The following is a 20,934-nucleotide window of genomic DNA, read 5'->3' as shown; positions in this document are numbered from 1 at the left end:
CATACCACCCAGACGCACCCACGGCCCTCGGCCTTGTCTAGTCGTAAACCAGTTGCTCTGGCTGCTTGTTGCCTCTCGCGGACTCCTCTAGTAACTTCTTTCTTCCCTTTCTTCGCTGCTCTTCCAGCTGGCTTGACAGCTTCCCTCCTGACTTGCCCTGCCCATCCTGATGCCGTAGCTACGCATGGCTTGTTAGTTTCCTATCCATCTACTTGCGTGCGCGGCGAATCATTTTTCTTACCTCGGCTGCCTTTGCGGCTGCTGCTCGCGGGTCCTCCGGTACCGGCGGCGACTGTGCTCCGCCTAGCTTATTCCCTGTCCCACCATACCCCTGAGGCTGCTGCCTGTTTGCAAGCTCGTTGACAGTTTTAGTTTGCGCAGCTGCTGCTGCTCCCCCGCCTGTTGCTGTGCCTAATTTCTGTCCTCCGCGTCCGGTTCCCTGCAGGCGCCGCCGCTGTCTCGACTCCTCATCTGAAGACGAGAAACAGTTACCCATGGTGATTCGTTACAGTACGTCGCGTTTTGCTTATCCTTCTTGTAGCAATATATAGTACTGTATGTCTGTATCCGCGCCTTGAATTATGTACGTGACTGATTAATAGCCTGTGTTGAACTAAATTTGCCGTATTCATGTGAATCCTTGTGGAGACGACAACTCGCTGACGTACACAATGGGACTTTGAGCTTTCAAAAAAAGTTAATTAGTTAATAATATCAAAATCTGCCATAAAATAAGGAAATTTTAAAAAATATAAAAACACCTGACAATAATGTCTGAAAAACGAAAGGTATTTTAATTTAATGCTTGCATGATCAATAACTACTAACTTGAAAACTAATAATTTGCAGGCCGACCCTCGTCAGAACTCGTTCAAACGGGCCAAGGCTGATCCGCCGCAAACCAAACAAAACACCGCCATCTACATTACAAACTTGCCGGCCGATGTCACATTTGAAGAACTCGATGAGACTGTTTCACGGTATGGCATTATAGCCGAAGATATCACAACTGGCAAGAAACGCATAAAAATTTACACTGATGAGAATGGCAAGCCCAAGGGTGACGCGCTGGTCATTTTCTTCAGGGCCGAATCTGTTCGGCTTGCTGTTGACATGCTTGATGATTCGGATTTAAGAATCGGACAGTCTGGAAGTGAACAACGAGGCACAATAAAAGTTCAACCTGCAAGCCAGGACTACAAGGTTGAAAAAGAAGCTGTTCCCATGCAACAGCGTACGGCCAAGGAAAAGAAAGAGATTCTTAAGAGCGTACAACGGCTTAACAAGTATGTTCCTATAAATAACGCAAAATAGTATGTTTACTGACACCATTTTTTTTTTTTTTTTTAGTAAACTAGCCGATTGGGACGACGACGATATTCCAAAAGAATCAAACAAGAAATGGAACAAAATTGTAGTATTAAAGCATGTCTTTACCCTCAAAGAATTAGAACAAGACGTGGCAGCTTCTCTCGACATTAAACAAGACATCCGAGAAGGTTGTGAACAAGTCGGACCCGTGACAAACGTGGTTCTTTATGATCTTGAAGAAGACGGCGTCATTACAGTTCGATTCAAATCAGCCGACGACGCTGAGGTTTGCGTTCAGGTATGTCAACTATTAGTATTAAGCTTGGCGAGATTTTTTTATTTTAACAAAAGGCAACTTTAGAGAATGAATGGTCGATTTTTTAATGGTCAGCGACTTAAAGCCTTTATTTTCGACGGAAATGAGCGATACCGAAAGTCTGGCAAGAAAGATCTGACAGAGGAAGATGATGATAAAATTGAACAAGAGAGATTACAAAAGTTTGGAGACTGGTTGGAAGAATATAATGACGATGAATGAAGTGTATAATATGTAAATTTATTGTATCAGGCGTTTTTTTTTTTTTTTTTTTATAAAAATATTGTGAAAATTAATAGAAGTATTCCTAATTAGTGTACATTTCATCTATGATACAATCAAACCTGGCGCAAGCTGAACTCACATTAATCACTATCTTCATCTTCACTACCAATCACGTCCACATCCTTTGTCAGGAGGTTTGTCCGTCTTGGCTTATCGTCCTCGTCTTCCAAATCTAATGTTCGGTCTGGATCTATTTCGGTTGTCGCATCTCCATCTGCTGAATCTTCATCCTCTTCATGGTCGTCTTCACCATCTTGTTCTTCCTCTTCACCATCTTGTTCTTCTGTTTCATGCTCTTCTTCTTCTTCATCTTCTTCGACCTCAGTCTCATCATCATCCTTCGAAGACGATTTAACTACAGCTCCATTGCCATTAGTTACTTTTAGCTTTTTGTAATCTCGGTCGTTTGTATCGGGACTTTCAGGTACTATCTGCGTAAATTCTTGCTTTTCAGCTTCCTTCGGAACTGCTTTCAATTTCGTTTTTTTACTCTGACTTGCTTCAATGAATTCTAGTTCAATTAGTGGGTTTGCCAAAAAAAAAAAAAAAAAAAAAAATTGATTATTTAAAAAACACTTACTGTCAACTTCTTGCCTTACTCTCGGTATTAAACCGTCTAACGCCAATACCTCTAAAGCTTCGTACACGTCGTTAGGATTCACGGTCTTTCGTCCGTTTTGCACTGTAATATCATTCGCACTGTTCAACTGACATTAGCACGTCACTCCTATCCAGTAAATAAATCAACTTGTGAAAAAAAAAAAAAAAAAAAAAAAATTACAGCATACGTTGACGTGAGATAGTTTATAAAAACTGTCGACCCTTTCGATAACGCCGTCATTGCATCTTTCTGAATCGACGTGTTCGGTGGTAAGGTGCTCTTGGCTAACCGAGAAACAGTCGCACGAGGCAATAAATAATCCTAGAGAAAAATCGTCTTAATATTTTGAAATCCCTCCTTCACTTCCCCCCCCCGGGACTCTTTTCCCAATCAATGTTTTGTTAAAGTGCTCATACGTACTTCTATGCCGCTGTTGCCAGCGTCCACATCCCGTTGGCTCTCGTCCACTGCACCGCTATCCGTCGTGGCCTTGGCGGACTTGTCGGCATTTCTGTGCCCTTTCAGAGGCATCTATGTCTCGCTGTTTTATAAATCAAACCAAAAAGTAAGGATATAATACTTGACGTTCTTTGCCAAACTACCACTTGCTTTTTTTTTTTAATTTAATAATATACGACAGAAATTGAGATTCAAGACTGAGTAAGATTAAATCCTATTTTCCCATTCGTAAAAATCTCAATTACAAGTAAAAATCCAAAAGTAATCAGGACTGCGTTCGTTATTGAATGTGGAATGTGACTGGTTATACGAATCAATTGAGTTGACACGACGCGTGACCCAAAACGCGTACCGGTTATTAATTTAATCTAAGTCACCATTGTGAACTTGTCATGTAATCTATCTAATTTACTTTAATTTTGATGCCATATCAAACTGCCTTTTTTCCAAGGCAGAAGCTCCTCTAAAATTCGATCGCGGCGCAACTTTCCTGCTTGTTGCGGCGGCAAAGTTTAACCTCGCCTTGCTGACCACTGGCCCGCTGACCGATCGTGATTTCACGGTCGGCCGGATTGGCTTTGGCTTATTGATTACAGGTGAAGACCCAAGGTCGGTCGGCAAGGTGTCTTCAATTTGTTCTTGCTCAAATGAAAACGATTGTAATGCGCCGGTGCTTTGTGTTCGCATGGCGGTTCCAGTGCGAGGCTTGCCCCCACACTTTCTTAAAATCTGATCCGTTTGTTTCGGTAACCGGGAACCGTAAAATGGTATAACAATTTCCAGACAAAATTCTCGAACTTCATCTGTTTTTTCCTCTAAATTAAGTAAATCAAGTGTTGATACGGCTTGCCAAATGTAAAGACGATCAAACAAGACGTCAAGCAACAGATCAAAATTTACCGCTCCATGATCTATCTTCTTTTTTTTCGGTTTTGACCCTTCTAAAGTTTCTGCTTGTTTTATTGAACTTTCTTGCGAAATAATCTCTAATGCTAGTATGATTTGCAGTGTAGTCCTAGTTAAAATTGTTGAATAAATAACAGGAAAAAAAAAAAGAAAAGAAAAAGATTAACGTACTCTCGTTTTTTTAAATGATTCACTTTGTTAATCCGATGCTTCATCTTGCGAACATCTTCATCACTGTTCCACCATTTGGTAATATATTGCTTTTCATGATCCAATGAACTCAGCCCCACCAAGGACTGTTGAATATTTAACGACACCGGAACATTATTTGTCGGATCATCTGGATTGTCAAGCCCCATGCCAGCTTTATCTTGGCCATGCAAACTTTCCAACTCCGCCAAAGTGTTGTGCAAACCAATTTTATATTTATAATCCGTCTCGCCCACAGTGAGCATCATGTCACGCAGCACGTGTCCAATCTTTTTCGCATCTTGATTGCACGACACGCGGAATCGGGAGAGCGTGTTTTTGCAAAAAAAAGTTAGCGGGGATTTTGAAATATATAGTGCTTCATAGTATAATGCTTGCATGTGTTTCAGCAATTGTTTTATGGAGTTGCCCTTTGCCAGTACCGGCAATGCCATCGTCACCGGGGCTTCATCAACCGGAGCCTGCAATTTTGACGGCACTGTTGGATCTGCCAATGAAGGTGGTGCCATGCTAAAATTTGAAAACGCATTCACAACTTCAGGATCGTAACCTTGACTATCCATAGACGAAATTGATTGAACCTTTGTTTTAGATTTCCAAAACAAATCAAAATCTGTTTCCAAAAGCGAAAACGCCAGTGATTGTTCCATTAATTGACCTTGCACGTTCAATATCTTAATTTTTTTCCATAAAGATCGGATATGCTTCGCCTTGATGTTCTCAGGCAAAGGTGAAATCATGAAAACGTCGGATTCAATCAGCTCGATCGCGGCAAGCACTTTCTCTTCCTCCACTTTGACAAACAGAATCAAGTCACCAAGCTCAGGCATTTTCATACAAAATACTCGACCTTCTTGTAGCTGTGAAATCGTTGTTCTTGCTTTTCTTTGTTTCGATATCGAACTCGACGGCAGTAACACATGGCTAACATGAGCGATAATGCTGATGGGAATTTGATCTCGCGGAATTGCTTTTATTGGAGTAACATTAATCGGCAGTGATGTAATTGATGATATAAATGGCTGTAAAATATTTAAAAAAAATTTAGTAAAAATCGACTACCCATATGCGCAAGTATTGTTTGGTCGTACGTGAATAGTAAATGGCTGCATGTATTGAGGTACCAATTCAGCATTTTTCCTTTTTCGCAAGCTAGTTGGTGATGCTACTGCACCACTTATATTATCAGCAAAGGCTCGTTGACTTTCAACGTCAACTTGCAATCCTTGTCGACCTTGTGTCGTGGACTCCTGATATGGCGAGTTGTCCTTCGGCAGACAGGGGTCGTCGGTCTCGTCTACCATTTGTTCCATCTTTTTTCTTTTTTGATTCCGACAGCACCGCTCCCCTCGCCTTAACTCATCGTACAATGTTGATAAACCCCCAAATGAAACACTTTTATCCTCAGCTGGTCATGAAAAAAACCTCATTCATCTGTCCTACACTAGGTTCACTTTTTTTTTTAAAAAAGAACGATGATAATGACTCGTCGCGTTTGCATCCGCGCAAATCAAGACGCGTTTTGGGTAGTAAAAAGTTTAATTTTGTTGCCTTGATGATGGAACAGATCAAGCACAGTTGAGATCGAAATCCCGTCAATTTCATTTCTCAGGAATGAAAATCGATATTGATTCGGCATGTCCACGCAAGATGAAGATGGCACAGCTGCTGTAAATTTGTCACTTCCATTGGCATACCAGCAAACGCTGCTTAACGACCTGATTGACGAAGACGCATTGGTGATCCTTGCCCGAGGACTAGGCCTGCCTCGGATAGTGACGAACTTGGTCCATGCATACGATGTTTCAGGACCGAACTTGGTGTTGATAATTGGAGCAGATGAACGTGATATTCAATGGCTTGGTGAAGGATTGTCTGAACTGGCTCACTTAAACCCGCAAAGTCAGACCCGGACCGGCTTAACCGTGGTCAACACCGAACTCATGACGATCGAAAGACGAGAACAATTGTATAGCACTGGTGGGGTGTTTGCGGTTACTTCTAGAATTTTAGTAGTTGATATGCTAACAGGTAAGTTAAAAAGAACACACTAATTGTTATCTTTCGCTGCTAAACTTTCAAAATAGATATTATACCGAGAGAAAAGATTACAGGTATTGTGGTTTTACATGCTGAAAGGGTTAACGCCATGTCACTTGAATCTTTTATTTTGCAACTTTATCGGGAAAAGAATAAGGACGGATTTATAAAGGCATTTTCCGATTCTCCGGAATCATTTATTACAGGATTCGCTCCGCTAGAGAACATGCTCAAGCATCTTTTCATTAGAAAACCCGCTCTTTGGCCACGATTTCAGGTTCAAGTTGCAGAGTCCTTGGAAGGTGATTCGCAACATAAAAAGAGGAGAGATGTGGTTGAGATTGATGTTAGCCTGTCTCCATATATGAAAGATATTCAGAATGCGGTGCTGGAATGTATTGAAAATTGCCTGCGAGAATTGAAACGGTCGAACGCTTCGTTACTTGACTTTGATGATAACGATTGGGCGGTTGAAAATGCATTACATTCAAATTTTGACGTCCGGATTCGAAGACAATTAGATCCCGTGTATCATAGGCTAAGTTACAAGTCACGAAGTATTGTGGCGGACCTGACAACGCTACGACGGATATTGAATTGCCTATTAAGTTATGATTGCGTTTCGTTTCAGAAGATGCTTGATACGGTTATTGCCAGTAGCTTGCCATTACCTGGAAGTACGAAGCAAAATGCTTCGCCTTGGTTGTTTCTTGACGCTTCCAACGTGTTGTTTACGGCAGCTCGTCAAAGAGTGTATGCTGGTACATCTTTACCGTCAGATACAGTTGTAGGAGAACAAGGAGACAAGATTAATGGAATTACTGAGGTTTTGGAAGAGCAACCGAAATGGTCACAACTGGCAGACATTTTGGATGAAATTAATCAAAGCATGAATTCAAATTGGCAAGCCGCACCCGGTCAACATGACCCATCTCCGACGTTAGTCATGTGCAGTGATGAACAGACGTGCGTGCAACTAAGAGATTATCTTTCTGATCGTGACCCTAATCGAAAACCTGGAGATGATAATGGAAAGGGGGCCAAACGTATGCTTCAGTGCAAATTGAAGGATTACATTGCCTGGAAGCATGATTTCGCAAACGTCAGGCGAGGCTTATTTTTTAATACCAACAATGGTAGTAATAAGGCAACGTCAACAGCTGCAAAAACAGATGACGAGCCTGAGCAGCCATTGTTTCGTGGACGGGCGCCTCCGAATAAGCGGAGGCGAGTTCGAGGTGGATCCAGCAGCGCTGCAGTACAAAGTCGCACGATTACTACTTCTGGAATTGTTATCGACTTGGACGAAGAAGACAATTCGGTGGCGGCTAAACTTTTAGAGGAAAAACTCAACCAGGAAGGTACTCCTGAGGTTGAGCAATTAGAAACCTCATTTCAGAATGACTACGAAAATGATTATTATGGACTTGCAGATATGAACGATGTGATTGCATTTATGCCATATGATGGTGATAATGATGATTTTGTTTTGGAAGAACTTCGGCCAAGGTTTATAATCATGTATGAACCCGATGCGGCCTTTGTTAGGCGTATAGAAGTCTATCGAGCTTGTAATCCTGAACGCAATTTAAAAGTTTATTTCATGTACTACGGCGGTTCCGTGGAAGAACAGCGGTACTTGTCGATAGTGCGCAAGGAGAAAGACGCGTTTTCAAAACTGATCCGTGAAAGAGGCAACATGGCCATGGTTTTAACTTCTGATTTGGACAAGCTTGCCACGCCGGAAGAGATGTACGTTCGAAAGTTTAACACCAGGATTGCCGGCGGCGCACGACTCGAAGTCTCGATACGGCCGCCACGAGTGATTATCGATCTTCGAGAATTTCGTTCAAAGTTGCCACAGATTTTGCATTGCCAGGGAATCGTACTGGTTCCCATCACGTTAACCGTTGGCGATTACGTGTTGTCGCCTCAAATCTGCGTCGAACGCAAAAGCATTCCTGACTTGATTTCGTCATTTAAGGATGGCCGCTTGTATACGCAGTGCGAGATCATGGCTCAGTATTATAAAATCATGATATTGCTTATTGAATTCGATGCCGAAAAATCGTTTTCGTTGGAACCGTTCTCTGATGCGTCAATAGCAAGCGCGTCAGGCAGCACCGGTAACGATTTGCAATCAAAGCTTGTCTTGCTAGCGCTGGCATTCCCGCGGCTCAAGATCGTATGGTCTTCCGGACCCTTTCAAACCGCACAAATCTTTCTCGAGTTAAAACGTAATCAGGAAGAACCCAACCCCGAGACCGCGGCCAGCATCGGGACCGACGTCGGCGGCGAAGGTGAAGCCACAATGTATAATCAAGCCGCTCTCGACATGTTGCGATCGATTCCGGGCGTCACGGCTGTAAATTATCAAAATTTGGTGTACGATGTTGAAAATTTTCAACAATTATGTCAAATGTCAGAATCAGAAATTGCCAAAAGCGTGGGTCGTGAATCAGCCGGAAAGATTTGGAGGTTTCTCAATTGCGATTTACGGAAACAACAGGGAGTGATACAATAACGATTATTAAAGTGTATAATGCAAATTTTCATATTATTTATTACTGTGCTTGAAATGTTGTGTCAAAGACCAGAAATTGAATCAAAACTGACCAAACATAGTTTCCTAACCAATTCTGTCTTGCAAAGGACATCGTGCATCATTTCCGGAATGTCAATTTTCGAAGTCGAAATTCTCGAAAAATTGACACGAACAATTACGTTTTCACCCAATTCCGCAATATCAACTTCCAATCGAGAACGTTTTGAAATAATCTTTTGCACCGTGACAGTGGCCAGCACGACTTGGAAAATTGGGAACAATGCATAAGTTTCCCCAGATTTAAGGTAGCCACGATTAGGAACCACGTCAAAATAAAGACCTTGATTGGCAATCAATTTTGCTCCAAAAACTTGCGCCCGGGTGAGTGTTGGACTTGTCATTCCAAGATTGATGCCAGCTTGATTTGGTCCGGTCGAATCGCGGTCAAGATCGCGCACATTTGTGAGACTATAATGCGCCAAAAACTTATGAACGGGTATTAATGTTTGCTTGCGAACCGAATCAATCCAGAAAATATTGATCACTGAGTTATCATTTAAATGATGCGGATATGACATGTGAGGAATTCTGGATTTTTCGAATAAATGAGGCGGTTCCGTAGACATGAATTCGATTCGAAGTTCGTCCCTGTTAAACCCTTTCAATATTGAATTTGCCTGTGCCATGATTGCTTCGCAATGTGACATTTCGGACATGTCAATTATAACAAATAATTTAATATCATGACTAACCGCGTGCACAAACTGAGCTTTCCAAAGGCGATCAGAATCAATCCCGACTCGAATCAAGACCGCGTCCGGCTTGCGATTGCTAATGTCGTTAATTTTGTCATGGCTACTGCAATCCGTAGCCATCACGGTCGTGAGAGTTTCTGGATATTTCCATCTTACTTCATGCGCTTCGGAAATGCTGTAAAGCGTGTCAACTGGGTATTTCTTTCGCTGATAGTGATTACTGATCCGGCCAAGCAAGTTATACTCAGGCCGGCAGGAGTAATTTTTAAGCTTTGAGCCGAAGGAGATCATCGTGCCAGATGTAATGAATAGTAAATCAATAAATCGGCAATGATCATTGTCATTTTCATGTTCTTCAAGAATATGTGTGTTCCAACGACTTGAGATTGCAGCAGTTCGCGCGAGCGCGGACTCATTAGCCATGACCAGCACATGAACATGATTTCGTTGAACAACCGGCGTATTGCGCAGGTACATTCTCCTTGCCAATAACATCTTGTCCGGGTTGGCGTCATTTCGACCACCATCGCTATCAGTAAAAGATTCTGATCTTGACCCGGTACCGTTATCGCTTGACTGCCATGACGACATGTGCATTTGAGATGGTTCGATCGAGGGAGGCCCAAGGTCTTTGAGGTTACGCCTTTCCAATACAAGTTTTGTTAGCAATCTCATGATTTGGTATACAGCAGTTTAAACAAATTAAAGATTGGTACTTTATAACAAAATAAATAAATAAAAAGACAAGAAACCCAGCGAGGTCTTTCACCTTGTCATGCGAGACAAGGAATTAATTGCCAATCGCGTGTCAATCATTGCCCCAGTCATCTACACTCAAATAAATTACTGCAAGTTTTTCGCTTCATTACATCAAAGTAGATTGTAGAGTATTAATTGAAGTACTTGAAATGAATTACATTACTCGCCTAGATACCCATGAAAATAAAAATGCAAAGAAGAATAATTGCTGGATTCCAAAAACAAGGTTTCCACGTGCGGCTTGAATCATTTGCCGGCTACCCCGAGGAAAGTCTTTCACATTACAAAAAATTTAAATATTTAACCTGACAACTCGACCACCATGTCCGAGCCAGTCGAAACAACAGAAGAAACTACGCGGACGCTATATGGTATTCCGATTGACTTGCTGAAACTGGTGTTGACACTGGTACTGTCATATCCATTTTGCGGGATCTTGAAAAGGTTACCGGATGACAAGCCGATATATAAGCAAATATTCTGCTTATCGTAAGTAGATTAAAAAATATCAGGGGAGGAAGGAGAAGAAGTTATTTGAATTGTACTAAAAAAAGTGTTTTTATAGGGTATCGGCTTTTTACTTGCTGGGAATTTTTGACTTGAAAGATGGATTAAAGACGTTACTTATTTCGTCACTGACAACTTATGGACTTGCAAAATATGTCAAAAATCCATTAATGCCATGGATTGTTTTTGCATTTGTCATGACTCATTTGACCTACAGGTAAGTTGTTGAATAGTAAAATGTTATAAAGAAACGTCACAGACAGTTAACGTGTTTATGTTTTTGGCGATGAAGTCATGTGGAGAGGTATCGGAACCCATTGAACGCCGGAAATGTCGATGTTACTGGTGCACAAATGGTTTTGGTAATGAAACTTTCAGCGTTTGCGTGGAATGTTCATGACGGACGACAGTCACAATCTGAGCTTTCGCCCATCCAACAGGACCGTGCCCTGCCGCGATTACCGTCGCTTTTTGATTTTTTAACATATGTTTTCTTTTTCCCATCCATGCTTATTGGACCTTCGTTTGATTATGCCGAGTTTAGAAGATGGCTTGATTTATCCATGTTTGAAAACAGTAATAATAACACGACTAATGTCAATCAGCTCAAGCAGAAAAGGAAAATTCCAAGAAGTGGGAGAGTGGCGACCAAGAAAGCGATTGAAGGTGTTGCCTGGATCGTGTTATGGCTAGTGCTATCCACAAAGTTTGCTCCCGAATTACTGCTATCGGATTGGTTTGTGAGCAAAAACATCATTTTCAGAATTTTTTATTTATGGCCTCTGGGATTTTCTTACCGATTAAAATATTACGGAGCCTGGTCTTTGGCAGAAGGGTCGTGCATTTTGTCTGGATTGTCGTACAACGGCAAGAATCCGGCTGGCAAAAACAAGTGGGACCGGGTCAGGAATATCGACCCTTGGAGGTTTGAAACCGGCCAGAACACTTTTACTCTTCTTGAAACTTGGAACATGAACACCAACAAATGGCTCAAAACTTATGTTTACTTGCGTGTTGCAAGAAAAGGAAGAAAGCCGGGGTTTAAAAGTACTTTGGTCACGTTTTTGACCTCGGCATTCTGGCATGGCATTTCACCTGGCTACTATTGTAAGTTAGGGGAATGCGTATTACATTTTAATAGGCTAACGTAAAAAAAATTTTTTTTTTTGAAAAGTAACATTTGTTACTGGCGCGTTTATGCAAACATGCGGAAAATATTCACGACGATACATTCGGCCGTTCTTTCTAACGCAAGATTTGTCCGGGCCGGGACCTTACAAGAAATATTTTGACATTGCCACGTACATCAGCACGCAACTTATTATGGGGTACGCCGTGCAACCGTTTATTCTTCTTACTTTCCGTGATTCCGTCGAGGCTTGGAAAAGAGTTTACGTAAGTGCAATTATTTGATATAAAACAAAAATGAAATCACTGACGGGTTGAATTTTTTTTTTTTTAGTTTTATGGACACGTTGGGTTGTTCACAATGGTACTAGTTTTTTCAAACAAGAAAATTCGCAAAACGGTAGAGGCTAAATTGCAGGCGAGAAAGCAATCATTGTCTAAGCTTGACCAGATCAGGTTTAAGGCCGAACATGCACGAGCCAAGCGGAACCCTGAAGAACTGCAAAAATTGGCAGCTGAAGCAACAGCAATTACAGGTTCTTCTGAAAAAATTAAGGACTATGAGTCGCCATCTTTAGGAATTCCACAGGATGATATTGAACTCAAAAACTTAAAGCAAGAAGCTGAAGAAGATTTTCTCGAATTAAAAAATGACTTGGAAGACTTTAGAAGAAGGCGAGGCCTGGCATTAGATAATACGAGTTCGGTCAGGCGGTCAAGGAGGACCTAGTACTTGAAATATGGAGTTTTAGTCTACAAAAAAGTTATGATGCATTTGTTTAGAAAATATCAAAGTGAGTATAGTTTTTTTTTTTGGGGAAGTCGCGTGCCAAAAAATCGGCTTAAAATTAAAACATAAAAACACCTAACCTGCAGAGCAATGTGATTTATCGCAAACTAGCTATGTGTTTATGAATTTCACAGATACGTATTGTGAATAAACCAAATAATCTAACATAATTACGATTATAATATCAACTTATTAAATGCACTAACTACACAAAGGAGAAAACAATAATAAAATAAAATAAAACGTCGAAATATCAACCCAACCCAACTTAACCAAACCCAAGCCTAAACCTTACATGGAAAGAAACTGCCCGTGATTTAAGATCTCACTGAATCTTTACAAAAAAAGCAAAAAAAAAAATTACCAGTCTTTTTTAGTATATGCAATGTAAAAAATATAAATGTGTAATTTTTCATGCAGGTGGCTGATACGGAGGCGGCAACTCGTCATCCGCAGGCGGGGGTAACACCTCAGGCTGACGTTGAGGCATCAATCCAGGTTCGTACTGGGGCAATTCATCAATATGTTGCAAACCTTCTTGTTGCCTTTCCCTAATGCGTTCAAACTTGTCTTGGAATTCGAACGCGCCGCCATCCTTGAACGTGAGCAAGAGTTCGAACGGATGATGCCGACCAGCACTGTCGTCATTCTGGGTTAAGCCGCCGTCCACAACAGGAACAATCACTGCTGACCATTGATTTGGTCCAAACCAGGGCTGCGTAACGTGAGCGTCATGAACATTGCCCAATGGTGCAGCGAACGATAAGAATCCAGGCGACGGGCCTAATGATGACGTTGCGTCGGGAAGGTATATGAGCCGATGAGATGAAAGAATAAGGCTTCCCTGAGATGAATCTAACTTGATCGGTCGATTAATACCAGCAGCACCAGCAGCAGCAGCATGGCCAGGATATGTATTTGACGACGGCACAGACGATGATGGATTGCCTACCGGCCGAAGCTTGAATGAGGTGCGATATGGTGCCCTAAAAAGCGTCGTCTCGTTTGGCAAAGAAACGTACCCTTCATTTGGGTCGCGAGAAAGCATAACCCAATTAATGGACATTGCTACAATTCCGATATAAAAATGATATAGAGATAATTTGTATTATTTTTTTTTTTTTGGTTTTATGTTTTTTTGGTTAATGACGATATTGTTATATAACCCGTATGAAGTTGCGCCTCACTTCAGCCACACAAGGCCTGTGGGTTTGGACATTTCGGGATCTGATTGGGCACAAAGCTGTGGCTTTTCTTGGAGCGCGAAGCTCGGGTCGCTTCTGTAACAAAACATGGGTGTAATGCAACCCAGGTTTAATAAAAGGAATAATAGTATCGCCGACGCAATCGACTTTTTTGGCGCTTCTTGATTCTTTTTCAATAGCCCTTACACAACTGTTTCAATAAACGGTCTTTTTCATTTTTTATAATTTTTTTTTTCATATTTTCAATACTCGCCGCATTTTAAAAAAAAAAGGAAGTTATACATCACAGGCAGAAATTACAGGGACATCAATACTCGGGGCAGTTTATTTTTATGCCGTTCAAGTCAATATTGAAAAAAAATTAATATTACCCATTTTTTTTCTTTTTTTTTGAATTTGGTTTTGGGGGCTTGGATCGAAAATATATATAACCTACGTTTGAGGAATTATCCTCGTCCGGTCGTGTCGCGTATTGCAGCTACGTCCTTTTTCTTTTCCTTACTCTATTGCCTGTAATGGCCGCAATACCCGCAGGCACGGTAGACGACCAGTCGATAGTAAACCATGACGTTATCCACTCTAAGGTTACTCACCAACCACAAGCACAACAACAGAAACAACAACCACAAGCACAACAGCAGCAACAACAACAACAACAACAACAACAACAACAACAACCACCATCGCCACAACTACAACCGCCACCACTACCACCGCCGACGCCAGTACCATCGACTGTAAACTCGTCCGGATCAGCTAAACAAGAACATCAGAGTAAAAATCATCATGGTTCTCATCATCATTCATCTAGTCAAGGTGGCGACAAAAGGAAACTTGTTATAGCTTGCATTGCTTGCCGTAAAAAGAAGGTACAGCACATTATTTTTGTTTTCTTTTATTTATACCTTATGTCACGGCGAACCAATTGAGTCACGCAATATATTTTTTTTGTATAAGTGTCTAACGACTAAAATCTCAGGTTAAATGCTCAGGAGATCGGCCAGCCTGTGGCAACTGCTTGCGGCTAAACGTGCAGTGCCAGTATCCTGCTATGAAGAATCGTGGCTCACGGTTTGGTTATCATGAAATGCTCAATAAGGTAGGACCTTTTTTCATTTTGCTGGTTCCTGATGGATGCAAATTGGTGGAATTCATATTTTTAAAGAAGTTGAGAATGGCGTGTATTTGGAAAAACCAACACCACTTTTGATTTGAGTTTCCAAAACCTTGAGTTTTTTTTTGTGGGTTGTGGGAGATTTCATTGCAATGATTTGGTTAGAAAACCAGAAAAAAACACTGATCTACTTGAAATGATTGCGTTGCTAGTACTAACGTTATGGGTATAGAGACTTGAGATGATGGAGCGGCACATCAAACCATCAGCAGTAGGAAGTACGACATCGCCCTATCATGTATCCAATAAACTTACGGCCATGCCGGTCCTGGTTAATTCATCTTCAAATACGCTTGCTGCGATAGACATGCAGCCGACGACTAGCACGAGTAGCAACAGTAACAACAAGAACAACAACAACAACAACAACAACAACAATAATAATAATAATAATAATAATAATAATAATAATAATAATAATAATAACAATAATAATCAGCCGCTGCTACGGTATAAACGTCATGCTGATGGCACACCCAAGTACGAAATTAACAATGAAGAAGTGGTTGATTCAAATTTAATACATTCTTTGGGTGATGAATCGAGTGGTGGACAACAAGATGAGTCGTCACCTGCTAGCTCGCGGGATCGAGCAGTGAATTCGGCACTATTGAGCGTCAACATGCCTGATTTTGAAATAGTCGAGCATTTAACCGAATTGTATTTTAGATACCTCAACAATCAGTCATACGCGTTTCTTCACAAGCCAACATTTATTCCACGCTTACGAGCCGGGCAGGTTAATCCGCTACTAGTGTTGGTTGTGTGCGCAGTGTCGGCTCGGTTTTCAAAGCATCCGTCAATTATGATCGAGCCACGTTATTCAGCAGGGGACCGGTTTTTGTTGGAAGCAAGAAAATTGCTGAGCCAGGAATTTGACGAGCCCACAGTGGAAACCACACAGGCGTTACAGATTATGGGGTTTAACGATTTTTGCAATCTGAACGGCGGCAGGGCCGCCATTTATTCTGGATTGTCTATGCGTATGGCTGCTACGCTGGGATTGAATAAGGAATCTGATGATGCGAATCTTAGCTGGGTAGAACGCGAGATTCGCCGCAAGACATGGTGGAGCGTGCTTGTTTTGGACCGGCTGGCTCATTCGGGACCGAAGCGGTCGTTCTTGTTAACCGAGGAAGAATGTCAGATTCAGCTGCCATCAAGTGAGCATGCGTTTCTAAACTCGATCCCTGTGGTTACGGAAATGCTAAACGGCGAATACCCAACACATGATTCAGAATTACCCCGCGTGCCGTTAGATCTAAGTGGGTATCACATCAAATCGGTTATACTGTGGGGGCATGTTGCATCTTACGTGAACATGGACCGCAAAAAGGAGAATTTTGCTCTCTGGACAGAATATTCCGAGTTTCACAAATTGGAACGCGAGATTGACAGTTTTTATTCATCATTGCCTCCACATTTGGTGTATTCGCGGGACAACCTGGTTGCCGTGGATTCCATGCAGCAGGCCGGCACGTTCGTGCACATGCATGTTTGCATTCAGCAATGCCTTTGCGCACTGCACCGGTGCATTTACCCGTACGACCATTCAAATTCCAAGTTTGAGGCTCCGCCGATCTCGTTTATCGAACGTTCAGCGAACAAGTTAACCGCCGCGGCGTGCGCTATCAGTGGCATTTTAAACGACACGTTACTAATCGAGGATGTGCTACCTGCCTCATTCGTCGGCTTTGGTGCGTACAATTCTGCCACCGTCCATATCGTCAACGCGTTTTCGTCTGACCCAGCCATATCAATGATGGCCAAGAAGCATTTAACAGTGAATCTAAAATTTTTGGTATTGATGCGAGAATATTGGAGCATTGCAAGCAGTTGGTGCACGACATTAAAGGAAAGATATTTCCACAAGTTGCAAATGGTGCGAAATGCGGAAAAAGGAATTGACATTTCAGGACCTCCGAGTCCGACCGTGCGGTATGGCACGTTGGATTACGCTGGCCCGGATACGAACAGCCCCAGTGCGGCACGGTCAGACGCGTCGTCATCATTGTCTAATAATAACAGCAATAATAATAGTAGTTCGCGTCCGCGGACGACGCCAGTGCTTGCGCTGGGTTCGACAACAGCGACAACAATGACAGCACCGCCTGCACCTGCACCGCAGGTAACATCAAGAGTACCGCCTGCCACGCCAGCAACAGCACAAATAACACAAATTGCAGCGGCGGATCAGCCGACCGTAGTCATGCCTGCACCGGTTCTGCCGATCTCGACGCAGTCACAGGCTGCGTTCGTGAACAACCTGTTACTACCGATAGACTTTGGCACGGCGGATACTGATGTTGTGTCATCACCAAATCCTTACATGTACGAATTTGATGAGGCATGGATGCGGGCATTGGAGAAGAGCAAGGACGAGGTAGTGATTAATACTGACCGGGTAGGGGAAAATTCATTTTTGGATTTTGGATCGGCCAATTGGTTTATGGACATGCCGGCGCAGACATTGCCGCCTGGTGCATTGACAGAGTCCACCGCCGCGGCAGTGGTAGGCGGTGGCGTGCATGGTTCGGCAACAGGGTATGGCATGATTGCACAACAGCAACAACAACAAAGCCAGGCAGCTCAAGTTGCGGCAGCAGCGGCGGCGGCAGCGGCAGCAGAAGCAGAAGCAGCAGCAGCGGCAGCGGCAGCCGCAGTATCAGCCGTACCATCCAATACGACGACCATGCCGGGCAACGATTCGTTCTTTGCAGAAATTTTTGGTGACATGGAATGGGATCCGGTAGGCCAAAAATCAAAAAGAAAATGATTTTTCAAAAACCTATTCCGAGACGACAGAAGAACCAAAACTTGTATTATAATTTCATTTTAATTTTAATGTTAATTTTTTTTTTCATTTGGATGTTTTCACGTGGTCTTTCTTTGAATTTTTTGGGAATAGTTATTTATTTATTACCTTGTTACATGCATTTGTATTTTGTTTACCTTATTTTTTTTTTGTTTTGAGGTATAGTGTTAGGAAAGGAGTAGGCGAACCGATGATGGAAAAGCAGATGTTTGCTTGTATAATTAAAATATAAAAAAGTCATTCAATTTCACCCCCCGCGGCCATTTTGAACAAAAACGCGGGGTTAAAATCCCACAATTTAACAGCAGTGGGTTTAAAATGTTATTTTACCTTGCAAGAGGCCATGCAAAACACCTGAATAAAAAAAATCACATTGCAGGTCGTAGTTTTTACAAAGCGAAACAAAATAACAAATAATATACATATTTTTTTTAAATCATCACATCATGACCATTGTTTCTATTTTAGGCAAGCAAAGACCTGGGTCCCGCGGCATATTGCTCGAGCCGGTTGACGAGTTGTGGTTGTAAACTTCGTAGCAAACTTATTGGCATGTGCTTTCCATTGGATAAAAGCCATTTTGTCCCCACATCTTTTACTGCAGAATATGGGTAATAAATATACGTAGTTGTATTGAAATCATCCGTGATAAAGTAAACAGCCGCGGCCATACTTTTCTTTTTTATCTTCTGGTTTTATTTTTGTTAAAACAAGGAAAAAAGAAGAAAAGAATTTGATTTAAATAATATTTTATATATTTTATAAATCAAATTTATACTTTATTTGGGACAGTGAGTAAGGCGATTTTTTTTTGTTTTTTAATCAAAAAGAAAAAGGCATCTGGTCAAAATAAAATATTACAACTGATACGGTCCCCACGATTTGTTTTTTTATATTAAGTGGTGTAAAAACATTTTCTTAGTTGTTTCTATAACAAAAACAAAAACAAAAAAAAAAAGGGAAGGAAGGGAGTCATGGGAAATACGGTTGGCCGTGAGCAGCGTGAGCAAGTAGACTTGAGACGACGCTCGGCGGGATCGATTTCAACTTCGTCGTTGACGTCCTCTACGAGTCAAGGTAACGGTGGTGGTGGCAGTGAAAATGCGGGGGCAAGGAATCGGCATCATGATCGGGTCACGGCCACGATTCGGCAGGCGCTAAATCTTGAGGACACGGTCGATGGCGGGTTTTTGGTTCCGCAGGGTGTGTACACTGGACCACAGGACTACAAAATTCGGATTGTGAAGCAACTAATGGTGAGCATCAAACATGGCGACGATCAAACACATTTGAGCAGTGCATGTTGCTAACTTGTGGTATTTTTTTTTTTTTTTTTTAGGTTGAGCGACGACTGGCGCCATTTTTTAAGGGATTGGAAGATTATGATGATGCATGGACCGACGTGATGTTGCTGGCCGCAATCAGGGGCCAGCCCATCCCAGCACCGGAACCGCCGGTTACTCGATCACGATCTGGTTCAGCAACTGCGGACATCCAATCAGGCCCGACGGCAATCCAAACCAGGACCAGGACAAACACTGCCACGTCATTGTCATCGTTATCTTCAACTAAGTCAGCTGCCGTGACAGACAAACGGCAGGCATTGGACGTGCTGCTTTACCGAGGCGCGGTGGAATGCCCGATATGTTTTTTATATTACCCGCCGTACCTTAACTCGACCCGATGTTGTGATCAGTCAATATGTTCTGAATGCTTTGTACAGATCAAACGGCCGGACCCGCACGTGCCTGCGCCGCTTTCGCCGTCATCTTCGTCATCGCCACCAGCTGCACCAGCTGCACCTGCACCAGAAGCATCGGTATCACCTATTGGAGTGGTTAAGTTAACTTCTGAACCTGCGAGTTGTCCGTATTGCACGGAGACGGACTTTGGCGTCACGTACCGGCCGCCTCCGTTCCGGTCGGGCGCGTCAGTTGGCGGGTCTGGGTCATCACTACGGGTGTCGTTTTCACGACATTCATCAGCAGCTACATCGGCCACTTCGCTGGCGTCATCGGCACCGGCAGGGACCAGGAAACGGCGGGCCACGTTGCCATCGACCGCGGCCGAGGTCGTGACTACGGACCGGGTGCGACCGGATTGGGCAATTAAACTGGCGAGCGCGAATGCGCATGCCGCGCGACGAGCAGCAGCAGCGACCGCGTTGCATGCAGCAGCTTTTTTGGTTGGCCGTAATGGCAATGGCGACCATGGGGATGGGTCAACTGGCCGTCGGCATCATCGAACTCGGCGGCTACTTGGTGGTGCGGTGGGGTTGTCGTCGTCATCATCACGGCCGAGCACTCCGCCGCCGCAGCAGCAGCAAGGAGGTCAGGATCATCATTCATCAGATGCGTTGTCGTCATCATCAAGACGAGCAGCACGACGGATGGTGGATTTGGAAGAAATGATGGTGATGGAGGCTATCAGGATCTCACTTTTGGACAGCGACAGGCAAAGCGCGCAAAGCGCGCAAGGTAGCAATGACGATCCTGCCGTGACGGGTGACCGGTTGTCGGCATCGAGTAGTGAATCGAACGTGAGTGTTACAGGTGCGATTCCGGGAACGTACAGCAGCCTGGCTGGGCAGCTTATTGAGAGCAGTAATCGTGACGATGGGGACAACAACGGCAGGGCCAACGATGAGGATGGTGAGGAACGAAGTCGGCAAGGCGCCGAGGGGCCGCACCGAAGCGAGGGCAAAGGGGAAGTTTCAGAAACCGTGAAGGTGACGATGACGACGACGACTACTACGACGAGCAGGCACGACCGGGAAGTGCAAGCTGCATGAGATCAAAGATCAAGAATTAAGGAAAGGAAAGGAAACGGGCACGGCAGAAGATACGATAGCGGATATGGAACACGGGGTTTATTGGTTTGCACTTTGTTGTTTTGCATCAGGCTTATAAAGTATATGGACCTGACTGTGTTTAATGTGCAAAATTTGAGCCTCAGGCTCCGTCAATAAAAAAATATCAATTATATCAATCAATATCCGGGTTTTGAGCAACTGCAATCTGCACGTTGCGCTTTGTTTGTTTTGCTCACGACACAATAACGACTTCTACTTTTCAAAAAGAAGGGCATGCAGATATTTGGTATACAAGCTACAATCACTTAGTTCCTTT

The 20,934-nt window shown here is 42.9% G+C and overlaps 9 protein-coding genes across 9 annotated transcripts; 5 read left to right on the top strand and 4 right to left on the bottom strand.

Moving 5' to 3' along the window:
• Window positions 1-405: 405 nt before the first annotated feature.
• On the top strand, window positions 406-1,941 carry V1514DRAFT_293020 (uncharacterized protein). Its single transcript, XM_066925360.1, has 4 exons — window positions 406-788; window positions 850-1,286; window positions 1,351-1,609; window positions 1,673-1,941. Exons 1-4 carry the CDS (start codon window positions 771-773, stop codon window positions 1,847-1,849), a joined length of 891 nt encoding a protein of 296 aa, XP_066783724.1. The 5' UTR covers window positions 406-770; the 3' UTR covers window positions 1,850-1,941.
• A 51-nt stretch (window positions 1,942-1,992) lies between these two features.
• Window positions 1,993-3,044, bottom strand: V1514DRAFT_319652 (histone-fold-containing protein; the record flags this gene model as incomplete). The annotated part of the gene is made up of 4 exons (XM_066925954.1): window positions 1,993-2,423; window positions 2,493-2,611; window positions 2,701-2,834; window positions 2,934-3,044. The coding sequence occupies 4 exons, from the start codon at window positions 3,042-3,044 to the stop codon at window positions 1,993-1,995; spliced, it is 795 nt and encodes a 264-aa protein (XP_066783723.1).
• Window positions 3,045-3,380: 336 nt separating this feature from the next.
• On the bottom strand, window positions 3,381-5,392 carry V1514DRAFT_279953 (DNA replication regulator SLD3-domain-containing protein; the record flags this gene model as incomplete). Its single annotated transcript, XM_066925027.1, has 3 exons — window positions 3,381-3,987; window positions 4,050-5,110; window positions 5,180-5,392. The coding sequence occupies 3 exons, from the start codon at window positions 5,390-5,392 to the stop codon at window positions 3,381-3,383; spliced, it is 1,881 nt and encodes a 626-aa protein (XP_066783722.1).
• Window positions 5,393-5,725: 333 nt separating this feature from the next.
• V1514DRAFT_319650 (uncharacterized protein) lies at window positions 5,726-8,652 on the top strand (the record flags this gene model as incomplete). Its single annotated transcript, XM_066925953.1, has 2 exons — window positions 5,726-6,119; window positions 6,176-8,652. 2 exons carry the CDS (start codon window positions 5,726-5,728, stop codon window positions 8,650-8,652), a joined length of 2,871 nt encoding a protein of 956 aa, XP_066783721.1.
• Window positions 8,653-8,683: 31 nt separating this feature from the next.
• V1514DRAFT_46336 (uncharacterized protein) lies at window positions 8,684-10,364 on the bottom strand. The gene is made up of 2 exons (XM_066930027.1): window positions 10,198-10,364; window positions 8,684-10,071 (listed from the first exon to the last, which is right to left on the bottom strand). Exons 1-2 carry the CDS (start codon window positions 10,254-10,256, stop codon window positions 8,715-8,717), a joined length of 1,416 nt encoding a protein of 471 aa, XP_066783720.1. The 5' UTR covers window positions 10,257-10,364; the 3' UTR covers window positions 8,684-8,714.
• A 114-nt stretch (window positions 10,365-10,478) lies between these two features.
• On the top strand, window positions 10,479-12,859 carry V1514DRAFT_329892 (MBOAT, membrane-bound O-acyltransferase family-domain-containing protein). Its single transcript, XM_066927414.1, has 5 exons — window positions 10,479-10,676; window positions 10,753-10,911; window positions 10,987-11,801; window positions 11,869-12,089; window positions 12,157-12,859. The coding sequence occupies exons 1-5, from the start codon at window positions 10,510-10,512 to the stop codon at window positions 12,550-12,552; spliced, it is 1,758 nt and encodes a 585-aa protein (XP_066783719.1). The 5' UTR covers window positions 10,479-10,509; the 3' UTR covers window positions 12,553-12,859.
• V1514DRAFT_329891 (uncharacterized protein) lies at window positions 12,783-13,753 on the bottom strand. The gene has a single exon (XM_066927413.1). It carries the CDS (start codon window positions 13,676-13,678, stop codon window positions 13,025-13,027), a length of 654 nt encoding a protein of 217 aa, XP_066783718.1. The 5' UTR covers window positions 13,679-13,753; the 3' UTR covers window positions 12,783-13,024.
• Window positions 13,754-14,332: 579 nt separating this feature from the next.
• V1514DRAFT_351919 (fungal-specific transcription factor domain-containing protein) lies at window positions 14,333-18,046 on the top strand (the record flags this gene model as incomplete). The annotated part of the gene is made up of 3 exons (XM_066929469.1): window positions 14,333-14,686; window positions 14,797-14,916; window positions 15,164-18,046. The coding sequence occupies 3 exons, from the start codon at window positions 14,333-14,335 to the stop codon at window positions 17,765-17,767; spliced, it is 3,078 nt and encodes a 1,025-aa protein (XP_066783717.1). The 3' UTR covers window positions 17,768-18,046.
• Window positions 18,047-18,629: 583 nt separating this feature from the next.
• V1514DRAFT_46211 (uncharacterized protein) lies at window positions 18,630-20,883 on the top strand. Its single transcript, XM_066930026.1, has 2 exons — window positions 18,630-19,062; window positions 19,146-20,883. Exons 1-2 carry the CDS (start codon window positions 18,781-18,783, stop codon window positions 20,595-20,597), a joined length of 1,734 nt encoding a protein of 577 aa, XP_066783716.1. The 5' UTR covers window positions 18,630-18,780; the 3' UTR covers window positions 20,598-20,883.
• Window positions 20,884-20,934: the final 51 nt, after the last annotated feature.

The sequence above is a fragment of the Lipomyces japonicus genome (assembly GCF_038497905.1).
Source record: "Lipomyces japonicus strain CBS 7319 unplaced genomic scaffold V1514scaffold_16, whole genome shotgun sequence".
Lineage (NCBI taxonomy): Eukaryota > Fungi > Ascomycota > Lipomycetes > Lipomycetales > Lipomycetaceae > Lipomyces > Lipomyces japonicus.
The sequence above is the reverse complement of the archived record's forward strand: the minus strand, read 5'-3'. Positions and strand labels throughout refer to the sequence as shown.

What these genes read in the sequence shown, in the direction of transcription:
- V1514DRAFT_293020 (XM_066925360.1), top strand. An exon ending in AGCGTACAACGGCTTAACAA is followed by an intron (nt 1,287 to 1,350) that starts GTATGTTCCTAT and finishes TTTTTTTTTTAG; the next exon opens with TAAACTAGCCGATTGGGACG. An exon ending in ACGCTGAGGTTTGCGTTCAG is followed by an intron (nt 1,610 to 1,672) that starts GTATGTCAACTA and finishes AGGCAACTTTAG; the next exon opens with AGAATGAATGGTCGATTTTT.
- V1514DRAFT_46336 (XM_066930027.1), bottom strand. Translation starts at nt 10,256, where the DNA reads ATGACTGGGGCAATGATTGACACGCGATTGGCAATTAATTCCTTGTCT. An exon ending in TCCTTGTCTCGCATGACAAG is followed by an intron (nt 10,072 to 10,197) that starts GTGAAAGACCTC and finishes TGTATTGGAAAG; the next exon opens with GCGTAACCTCAAAGACCTTG.
- V1514DRAFT_329892 (XM_066927414.1), top strand. Translation starts at nt 10,510, where the DNA reads ATGTCCGAGCCAGTCGAAACAACAGAAGAAACTACGCGGACGCTATAT. An exon ending in AAGCAAATATTCTGCTTATC is followed by an intron (nt 10,677 to 10,752) that starts GTAAGTAGATTA and finishes GTGTTTTTATAG; the next exon opens with GGTATCGGCTTTTTACTTGC. An exon ending in AGGCTTGGAAAAGAGTTTAC is followed by an intron (nt 12,090 to 12,156) that starts GTAAGTGCAATT and finishes TTTTTTTTTTAG; the next exon opens with TTTTATGGACACGTTGGGTT.
- V1514DRAFT_329891 (XM_066927413.1), bottom strand. Translation starts at nt 13,678, where the DNA reads ATGTCCATTAATTGGGTTATGCTTTCTCGCGACCCAAATGAAGGGTAC.
- V1514DRAFT_46211 (XM_066930026.1), top strand. Translation starts at nt 18,781, where the DNA reads ATGGGAAATACGGTTGGCCGTGAGCAGCGTGAGCAAGTAGACTTGAGA. An exon ending in GGATTGTGAAGCAACTAATG is followed by an intron (nt 19,063 to 19,145) that starts GTGAGCATCAAA and finishes TTTTTTTTTTAG; the next exon opens with GTTGAGCGACGACTGGCGCC.